This window comes from Anarhichas minor, unplaced genomic scaffold, assembly GCF_050575085.1.
Source record: "Anarhichas minor isolate MPS153535 unplaced genomic scaffold, ASM5057508v1 ptg000136l, whole genome shotgun sequence".
Lineage (NCBI taxonomy): Eukaryota > Metazoa > Chordata > Actinopteri > Perciformes > Anarhichadidae > Anarhichas > Anarhichas minor.
Window position 1 is genome coordinate 6604054 of NW_027466582.1, and position 11192 is coordinate 6615245.

Here is an 11192-nt window from a genome sequence, read left to right on the forward strand (position 1 = left end):
AACTTTATGTTCTTATTTAGCTCCATCCAAATAATAAGAGTATAATAATAAAGTATGAATGTGGTGAATACAAAATCATTTTTAGGATATTAACCTGTCCTGCTGTCTAAATTAATATTTCATCAGAGTAGGTGAGGTTCTGTTGTCCTCCTTCAGCAGTATTTTGACTAGTGTAAGTACATTATAATATAAACGGTGCTAGTATGTGTTCTCTAAAGAACTAAGATCAAGGCATGGACGGGGTTTAAGTAATTAAATTCAATGATAATTAAAACAATGAGAGAAAGATCTTTCTTAAAGCTTTAAAGAAAGTAAGAATATCTTTCAAATTTGCAATAATGCAGCGATAATCGAGCCTTGAAGAAGTAATTGCGTTGCGAGTTTTGCAAATGAAAGTAAAGCCCCGCTTTTGGCAATGTGCCTCAGCTGAAGAAACACGATTGCACAACTTCTGTCACTTGATAGTTCTGCTGTTATGACTGGGAGGAGCAAACACAAGGACTTTGACTAATTTCACTGAAAAACACTTGAGATTGTTGCACCTCTGATTTTGTAATCCAAAAAAACAACAAGACGTGCCCTTCCTTGTACTTAGAAAATAAATTTTAATCTATTCATGGTAACAGAGTCATACATAGCAGGTACAGGCCCAGAACAGACTCTGGATTACTGCTCATCTGAAAAGAGTTCTGCTTGTTTTCACAGCTGTTTGACAGCACAACGTGACAGACACAGACTGGACAGATCGGGAAAAGGACAAATCACATCAAGTGACTAACAAGCATTTCATATATGTTTATGTATACAAAGCAGTATAAAACAAGTACAATAATGGACAGACAACAAGTCCAAAAAACACGGGTGTAAACATTTTGTGTATATGTGCTTTTCATGACGCCAGCGTCACCACAAATCGGATCAACCGGTTACTGCCATCGTCGAGGCAGAGTATAGAAATCAACATTATAAAAAAAAAACTCCGTCGGGTGTACTTGTATTGAGTATTGTATCCTAAAAACTCTACACCTGTATATGTCGGCTAGCATACAAAAAAAAAAAAAAAAGCTGCAGAACACTAAGCCTCTGCATTGAAACAATGTCACACAATCTATTCAGGGCTTTTGTAACAGAGCACCATATTGATATTAGTGTGTTTCCTCAGCGTTGTTTCCAGTCGTACTCTACTGTTTCCATTGGTCCCTTTTTATGTAGAGATGGTTGAAGTCACAACTAGGCACAGCGGGTGTCAACAACAACACTTAATGCGGAGATGAAACTGGGTATTTCCAGTCTTCCAATGGACAGAGCCAGCTCCATGTAGCAGTACTAAGGAAGCCCGACAAACCTCAGGTCTTTGGGCAGAGTCTCCAAAAGTCTTCAGCTTGGAGCTCAAGTGCTTGTTTAGAAACGTATTGCCAGTTATGTTTTTATTTTTTTTAAAAGGCTGGCACTTTGCGTCAGGGACTTTCTGCGTCCCCCCGGTGTTTCCTGGTTTCACTTGGCGTCCTCGGCCAGCTGCTCCAACAGCGGGTTGGCCTCGCTCTCGGGTGTTTTGACACTGTCGGTCCGCACGATGCAGGTGGGCCGGTGGAGGTTGAGCATCACCATTAGCTGCTGCCTCTCCATACGGAGCTCCTCAATCTGGGCCTTCAGGTCGGAGTTCACCATCTCCAGACGCTCTGATTCCTGGACGGAGAAGTCGAATTATTAGAAACTACAAGGCAGATACATCATTCAGAGCATTTCTAAGTGTAAACCTCGTGTTAGCTCCGAGTTGGGTTGAATGGCCAAAATCAGCTGTTCAGGTTAACTTGTAGTCGGGCTATTTTTGGGCTGCCACTCCTCGCTGCTCTGCTTCTGCTTCTCAGTATGTTTGCAGTGTCGTGAACTCACCCTTTGAAGGAAGTCGGTCCGTTCCTTCTTTTTGTTTCGGCATCGTGCTGCTGCTACCTTGTTTTTCTCTCGTCTCCGTTTCCTCCTATCGTCATCTTCATCCATCTGCAAAACACAATGTATTGTCAATGTGAGAAACGGGTGTTACATAATGTCATTTCTCCTCTCTGACCCTCTGTGACCCTCTGATGTACATCCTCCTCACACCCTGCCACTGCACACTTCCTCTTTTCTCTCCCTCCTCACCTCGGTCTTGATGGCCAGCGGCCTCTTCCCTAGCCTCCCCAGGAAGTGCAGCGGGGACAGCATGGTACCCAGCTGGCGGAAGTCCGCCAGCTTGAGTTGATCGGTGAGCGTGGTGGCCGAGATGCCCGCCAGCGGGCCCAGGCAGGGCAGGGAGCCCGCCGCCAGCGAAGGGTCAGGGATCTGTCCCGGCATCATGTCCGACTCGGCCACCACCGCTGCTGTGGGGGAGAGAGAGAAAAGAGGAAGGATTAGCACTAGAGAACCGAAAATGTAACGTTATTAGTACATAAAAAAGCAAAGTGTACACACACATTTAAATATTCTTCACAGTTTAGATCTCTCTTTTTGTATTTTTTTGGGGGGGGGGGTTTGTATAGATTTACTTCTCATTCTTCTATTCTCTTGTCGTAACATGAGCTGTACATTTATAACGTTCCTTATCATGTTGCAGTCCTCTGACAGTATCTCTTATGTTTGCTATGATCTTACGGTGTTGGCATTCCATCCACAAAAAGATTAATTTACGGGGTTGCTGTTTCCAAGAATGAGTTCAAACGTTGACAGCTTTGACAGCTGTGTTATCTTCTTAGTCAGCAGCCGGCGAAAAAACAAACTTCCCACTGTCAGCAGCGACACGCTCATCTCTGTAGTTTCACACACAAAGAGAAGCCACGAAACCCTTCGGTATGATCACATGAATTGAAGACTTTCTACACTTGGATGTCTTATAATTTATCGAGTGGTTTTCATCCTGAATGTTCATTCGGGTTTTCGTAAAAGACGATTCACAGGGCATCAAAAGCACTCGTGTCGAGAGGGAGCGGGTAACGCTCGGGCATTCCACTGCCACCCTCTTTCAACAGTTTTGGGTTGTTTAAAAGGGGGTTTACCACAGCACTTCTTAATGTAATCAGGGAGGAATGAGGTACAGCGGGGAGAAAAAGGCCTAAAGGAAGTGGCTGGAGAATTAAGAAGTCTCTCTAATTACTGTTCGACCAAGAGTTGGAAAACTTCTGATGGGCCAAATAAAAAACAAATGTTACAGATGGGAACAGTGAAACACGAGCCGGCCGTACCCTGCCCATCCCTGCAGAGTGAGACCAGTGAATTCTAGAAAAGTCTGAAATTGTTTCTCTTGCTGTTCAGTGTTTATGTACCGACAGTAAATGCAGTAGAATAAAATGTCCAGTTAGGTAAAAGATGGGTAGTCGAGGCAAATTACACATTTTCTGCTGATGAAATGTTACACTGAATAGAAACAGAAACTCTTTGTGGATCAAATTTAGTTTTTGACAAACAAAAAAAAACCTGCATGACTGATACGAAAGAATAACTGATACTTCAATAACTTTGGCAAGCTGACAGACTGCCGGCTAGGATTACCCGAACAACCCACAGCTACGAGGAGTTGTTAAAAAAAAAGATTGATGATATCGGTGTGACTTCTACGTTAACATCTTGAATCACATTTGCCTTGTGAGTAGCTGAACCGCCACAGGTTTGGAACAAAGCCCCTCTCATATGGAACCAACAAAGACGAGTATTGTGAGGTGGTTCGGAAACAGCTGACTTTGCTGGTGGGTGACTAGCTGACAGGCCGACCGTATTGTAAGTTAAACCAGGTTGTTAGGTTGTTGTTTTTCTTCGCTGCTCTCCTTTGCGGGGCTGAAAAGACTCGCTCTATTACAAAAGTCACAGAGGAGCTAATGAAAAAAAGCAAGGTTTTGTAACTCTATTCTAATGTACTCCGCCCTGGTTATGGGCTGGTCTCACAGTGTTTTTACAGTTGGACTGGAGTTTACTGTCGAGCATGGTGGAAACCAAATCAGCCCACTTGTATCGAGAGGGATTGAATTCCGATGTGCAATAGCCTTTCTTCTCTGCTGCATAATTTAGACTGAGCTACATCTGTCACATAATGCTTTGATTTTATTTGTATTACCGTCTCGTCTACATTATAACTCGTAAGATTTACCTCTTAAGTTTAACAATCTGTAGGGGCACAAAGTGAGGGTTACTTATTGCTGTTGCATCTGCATATTAATTACCACAAACACGGAGCATTACAGTACATCGACTGTCAAGCGTGTCACACCTCCACGCTGCTTTTGACCTGTTCCTTACTGCCTCCAGCCTGCATGATTTATTCGCTCCAAGGACAAGCTGGTGTGTGGAGCCACTGTCCAATGAGGCATTTTATTATTTAAATCCCGGCTGCCCCCTCCCTCCCTCTTCTCCCTGCCTCCTTCTCTCCCACTGTATGTATACTCCCATTTACACTGCACTTGGCAGCAGCCTGTTGTTTTTGCTGGAGAGGAAAAGAACAAGACAGCCCTGGTAAAAAAAAATCGCTCAGACAAAATTCTCTCTCTCTCTCTCTCTCTCTCTCTCTCTCTCTCTCTCTCTCTCTCTCTCTCTCTTTTACAAACCCCTGGGAGAGGTGGAGGAATGGAAGGTGCCAAGGCCTTCTCTCTCTCTCTCTGCAGATAGACTGTCTAAGAACAAGGCAAACCATATGGCAGCTAATCCAGGAGGGCGACTGAGAAGGAGAGCTCTCAAATAGGCTGATGGCCAAACCAGAAATTGTTGGGCTGAAGTGACTGCGTTTACTTTAAAGTCTTTAGACTATTAGATTATGGTCTTAAGTTTCACATCAGATTGGATGGCTTGTGATAAAAGACATTGCTCATTCCTGACCAGTAACCGTGCTGGAATTCAAAAGATGCGATGCAAACTAACCCCTGGGCTGAGAGAACAGCCACAGGAAACTGAAGCACCCATTAGGAATGACTGAGCAAATCGCTTTCAGAGCCAAAATGGAGCGTGGCCAGACACTCGGTACTAGTTTACAGACTCAGGTTAGGCTCGGCCCTGGACAAACACGTTTTTTTTTTCAATGGAAATTGACACAAAAAAAAAAAGAAGTCAGTCCGGGAATAATGATATTGTATGCCTATCAGACTGGCTTGTATACAGTACTTTGTAATGCAAGCCTCCTCAGTCAGACATATTGCAAGGAAAGCCCCCATTCCATACAATGGCTTGTCGAAGCATGCAGCCCGAGACCAGACTTCAACACACGCGCAGAAATACTTCAGCACATAAACATACATAAAATATCTCTCTGCATGACATCCGATCACACAAATCAAAATAACCCTTAGAAGTAGTTTTACTTGCGGCCTCCAAACAAAAGGTCAAATGATGTCTGACGCAAGACGCCTTCAATTATGAGACAAAAACTTCAAGTGCAGCTGCAAACTCAAGCACATAATAGTTGGTGTGACTTTTAAGTCGAGTAGAAAGTTAGTTTTATGTTCGAGCTGTTCCGTCTCTTTCAACCTGCCACACAAGTGTGTTGAAATCCCCCCTTGCAAACTTAACACCCCGTCAAGCCCTGAGACATGAAAGCCTCAAGAAGCATCATCTGTACAAGACAGGGAAAGTTTGCTGATTCATGTCTCGCTCCGTGTAATTATACCCAAAAGCATGAGTCAAAAGTGATTTTTTTACATTTTTCAAAAGAGGGGTATTTTTTCTCTTCTTCTTCTTTTTTTTTTCTTTCGGCAGCAGCCTGCAGCCGAGGATTAGTGGTCAGCGTTTGATGATGCAACGTGGTTACTGTGCTTTTGCAGTGGAGCAGAAAGGCCAGCGCCACAGCTTTTAGGCCCACACTAGCCTCAAACAAAGACACCTACACAGCCCAGCGCCGCTGCCTCTCAGGGCTGACTGAGAGGAGACGAGCTGAAGCCAAGCGGCGGGGAGGGGGAAATGTCATTTATTAAGTATGAATTATAGGAGCGTATACTCTACGCAGGTTCTGGCTTCAGCCCAACACTAATCGAACTGCATGTGAGCGGTAGATAGCTGGAGGTGTGTGTGAAGAGTGTGTGTGTGTGTGTGTGTATGTGAGGGTTCCTATATGTAATGTGTAGGCAGTCAGTGTGCCCGATACTCCACACATCTACAATTGGCTGCTTTCTCTGCTCACATACTCTATCTGTCTTCGGCTCAACCAAATGTGTCCATTTCCTGTGTCATTCCTGAGACCAATTAACAGTGTGGAGGAATTCAGCCAGTCACCAATAGCTTGCAGCAGGACTGGAGGCCCTATTATCCTCGTCCCCTATAGAGACGGTGAAGGTGGGGGGTTACAGGGGGTTTTCAAAGGCCACTCATTACCTTCATAGACTGCTGCTTTTTTTTAAAAAGGAGCCCACTAACATTCGACCTCTACCAGCCGCAGTCATTTTGGAGACAGGGTTTGAAAGTATATTCTTGCTAATTTATCTTTGCTTCACATACAAAGTTAAATCTTTGTGCTGCCAGACCACTCAACTTTAAATCACTGGATCATCGGGAGCATTATGGGAAAGACGCGCACACTTTCCAAGATTCCATTTGACCACTTTTTGTCAGTGTACTTTATTAAAGTCTAATTTTTGGACTAATAATGCGTTGCACGGCCCACACACACACCAGCATCTTGCAAAACTCTTTTAAACGGCGTCTACAGCGCTGGAAATGAACAATGAGCGCGAAGGCTCGGGCCAAGGCATGCTCGCTCAATCTCTGGCCAAGGTCTCGGCGATCATCATTACCGTCTGCACTCAGTCAGGCTGTGTGTGTTGAGTTACAGCATTTTCGCAATCCTCTGAGGAAACCAGGGGAATTTGGCACCGACTATCCTTGAGGACAGTTTTGGACAGTCCAAATATACAGCATCGGCATTCCTCGAACCCCCCTCATTATATTTTCATTGGAGGGACAAGACACGGGCATGAGAGGGGAAGAGACGGTAATAATGGATGTTGTTCGGATCGTACGGCGGTCATCTCTGGCCATTAGACTCAGGGGTGACGGTGTGTGGGAGTGGAAGTGATTATCACAACAGAAAACGGGATCTCTTTTCATTTCAGCTTTCATTTCTCTTTTGACAGTTCTTAAAGGCTAAACAGCTGCCGCAGATATAAGGAACCTTTCACGACTCCTCTTGTGAAGATAACTAAACCTTCCCAAAGCAATTCAACGCGATTACGAACATTTGACCTTGCAATATCGTCAATGATGATGAGACCCTCAGCTGCAGCGGTAATGAGCCAGCCTAATTTCCCCTCACAATTACAGTTTGGATGTCTCAGCAGTGAGCAAGCTTGAAGTACAATGCATGCAGAAGGTAATCAAAGTTACACAAGAGAGCGGGTAGTTTAACTTTTGCATTTTTTATTGTGTAGACTTCAGCCTGAGAATGAAAACATTGTTCAGGCAAATCGAAACACAAAGCACCTGCAGATATGCACGAGGACTGTGGCTGCCTTCATTCAAACGTTACTATGTGATCATTGGCTGGATTCCTGCTCGGCCTGCTTCATGCCATTCAAACAGTCGCACATCTATATTCTGCATCTGGGTGGTCCTGCTTGAATTATTATATTGTTACAAATTTTTTTTTTTCTTCACGTTGTAAATCAGGATTAGACTTTGTTTGGCTCTGAGCTTTTTTTTCTCTTGGCTCAGACATGGAATAAATGAATCAAAATGCAGACAACAGACATTTCAAATGTATGGACTTCACGTCTATGACAGATCCAAGGCAAGATATGCGCAATCCCTGACAATAAGATATTGGCCAACCAAGTCCTGAAAGTCTGATATAATGCCGCCTGTTGAAGCAATCGTGGTTTTTTTAACGTAACGTGTGGTTGTCATACTTTGTCCTCTGATGCTAAACGTCAATGCTGAGGTCGACATTTAGTGACAATTTCTGTGCAAATAGAAAAAAAAAACTGGCCTCAAGTAGCAACGAAATTCAGGAAATCTGGAAATCATAACCATGTAAAGGAGCTTTTACTGTGCTGAGAAACACTGGCTTCTAATGTCTCTTCTCAGTTACACCTTTGGACATGTGGGTGTTTGCTTCCACGGTGCACATCGAGTCTGTTCCTGACACACTGTTTCAAAAAACCATGTGGAAAGGCTTATGGGGGGGGGGGGGGGGGGGGGGACTACAATGTGATACACAGAGCAGTGAATAGCTGCTCCCCCAGCATTAGTATTAGTATCATTGAGCCTAGCTGTTGCATAGTTGGCTCGCTCTCCTGCAATGCGTCTGCTGTCTATTCAGTGTACTGGGGTGCAGCTTGGCAATTCCAGCTCTCCAGAGACGCACTGGAAGGCATTTCTACTTAAAATAAACCCTGTGCGCCCACGTCCAGCCTCTCAGCCCTGTCGGCCCTGTGCTGCTTGCTTGTCGGCTCGCCAGCCCTTCCCCATTAATCCACTGCAGCGTTCCATTTATGCAGAAACCATCCTACGGATGTGCCCGGGCAGCCGCTGGGGCATTTAAACCCTCTGCAACACACGCGCTTGTTCACTTCATGCAAACACAAATAAAGAGACAAAGGAAACACATATATAAAGAACACTCCCCTGCTGCATGGCGTGTTGTTGTGCTGCACCAGCTGAAGAGCATGCACTCACTAAATAGGAAAACACTGAACCCATGAACTTGCAGGTCACAAACCCGCAAACATGATCCGCCAATACCCATCATATTTCCCATTCCATGATTGGCCTTTAACCTTCAGGCCAGCAAGGGCAGATAACTAAAGCTGCCTGTGGTCTCGATGAGGCTCCGGTTACACAGTGAAGTGTAAATCTTTTAAAAGATCCTGATATGGACAGAAGGGCGCTATTTACCGGCTCATCACAACAAGACGGGGGGGAAAGCAAAAGATGCCTGTGGCAATCAAGAAGAAGTGTAATATTGGGGTCTGTTTGTAGTATATGCAAGTTCACATGTAACGCCAGCACACACACACACACACACACACACACACAGACACACAGACTCACACACACACAGAATGTCCCTTATCCAGTGTGGTTAAACATACAGAGCATGTGCACTGTTATGGGCCAACACGAGTACATCGGAGTGCACATTATTTGTTGTACTCACATGCTGCCAAACAAACTTCACACTTCATTTACATCACTTACGTTTCAAGGTGAACCGGCTTTACAAAAAATACAAAACAAACATGCAGCAGAAGGCGATACTCAAGAGAGCATCTCTCATTAATTCAATGTAAAGCTGATTTAAATGAGCAAGACTTACTCAGAGAAAAGTTGTCAGTCGTCGTCTGTCAATGATGCAACTGTGTTTGGACGCTGTAGAGAGGGATGAAGGATATGTATTACTATTCATAGTACAAGTCTTAGTATTGTTATGAGAGCTGATGCAAATAATTCTCATAGTTGATTAAGTGAAAGTGAATTATTGAACAAAAGTTCTCTGGTTCCTGTTTCTCAAATATGAGGATATTCTTTTTTTCTATTTCATGCCACTGTGTATATATCTTTGTGGTTGATCTGACAAAACTACTAGACGCCCCCTCAGGCTCTGAGAAACTGCGATGGGCAGTGTTTAGTTTATAGCCTGAATAATTGATTAATTAATCAAGAAATAACGATACATTATTATGATGATATGATGACAACAAGGGCTGCAACTAATGATTATTGTCATTATAAATAATCATAATAATCAGTAGTTGCAGCCCTTATTATCATTTCATCCATACCAGCAGAGACACACTGCTATCTTTTGCAAATCTGGTCTCAAAGGCAGATGAACTGGAAGAGCGAGCCGTACAGTCTAGACAAGTACATGATTGCACGGTGGTGACAAAGTTTCATTCGCATGTTTATTTGAATGTGAAAAGTGTAAAAACCCAGCAGAGTGCGCACAGTTTGGTGCAGCAGACTATAGCTTAGCGCTGCAGTAACATTGAAGCCCCACAGTGTGCAGCATGTGTAGCGTTACATAACAGTCTCCACAGGGCTAACCGACACTTCTCCTGTTTAGCAACACTCAAATTAAGACTCACGAGATATTAAAAAAAAAAAAAAAACACCCTCAATGCGACACGAGCTGCAGTTTAATTTAGTTCGTGGGTCTGTAAATAACGAGCTGGCGAGGAGACAGTTGCTATAACAATGTATTTACCGGTTGTAAGCAACACATTGACACATTTGTCTGCTGTGAGAGCATGGGGCAACTTTAAAACTATTAAAACATCAGACTTTTTTTCCAGCAATTTTGTTCAAATACATCTTCATATATTCATATTATGACCGATGCAAAAAAAAAAAAAAACTCGTCTAACAAACCAAATCCAGCGTGTTGAGCCTCTGACGTTACAACGTGGTGAGAGAAGTGCAAAAAAAAAAAAAAAATATATATATATATATATATATATGCAAGTAAGCTTGCAATTACAAACAATAGCGACACAGCTCGACGGCTCACGCGCAGTCTTACCTGTTGTGCGTCCGAAAATCCGCAGTAATAATGGGACGGAGCGGGAGTGGAGTCGGATGTGAGCTTTGGGACTAACAACTGAAGCCGTTGCATCAGCCCGTTTAAGTACTGATCGTGTCTGTGAGAGCTCAGGAATGCGGAACTGCTGTCCCAGACGTAAGCATGGATGAAAATACTGTGAGAGGAGGGCTGAAGATGTTTGCTCCACCCCTAGCAACCAAATAACATACACAGACTGGAGGAGAGGAAAGTTTCGGCTTGAGAGAGAGAGAGAGAGATAGACGGAGAGTAAATGCACGAGGCAATAAATAAAGGCATGGCTATAAACACACATACTCTAGTCTTAGCTGCAGGGGGTTTATTGTTTGACAGCTGGGGGTGAGGCAATTGAGCTCTTGCCAAAAATACAATGCTTCATAAGTATATCAGTCCAATTTGTTATTTATTTATGACCTGTAATCAGTGGTGGAAGTCCTCTTCACACCCCTAAATACAAGTAATAATAGTATTATATTATAATAGTATTATCAGTAAAGTGTATAGGCTTACTTAAAGTATCAAAGGTAAATGTACTCATGACGCAGAAACACTCCTTTTACATTATTATCAGTTATCATAACTTGTAAGTTTTCAATGTGCAGCCCATTTTAAATACTTTATACACCATAGTGGCGAGTGAAGCGCTGCATCACAATTTATAAGCTCCTCTCCTCGTGTGTTCTGTTCG

At 43.5% G+C, this 11192-nt stretch overlaps 1 protein-coding gene across 1 annotated transcript; it reads right to left on the bottom strand.

Moving 5' to 3' along the window:
* Window positions 1–581: 581 nt before the first annotated feature.
* On the bottom strand, window positions 582–10926 carry LOC142942011 (jun dimerization protein 2-like). Its single transcript, XM_076084155.1, has 5 exons — window positions 10466–10926; window positions 9260–9312; window positions 2140–2357; window positions 1894–1998; window positions 582–1686 (listed from the first exon to the last, which is right to left on the bottom strand). Exons 3-5 carry the CDS (start codon window positions 2332–2334, stop codon window positions 1495–1497), a joined length of 492 nt encoding a protein of 163 aa, XP_075940270.1. The 5' UTR covers window positions 2335–2357; window positions 9260–9312; window positions 10466–10926; the 3' UTR covers window positions 582–1494.
* Between the last annotated feature and the right edge of the window lie 266 nt (window positions 10927–11192).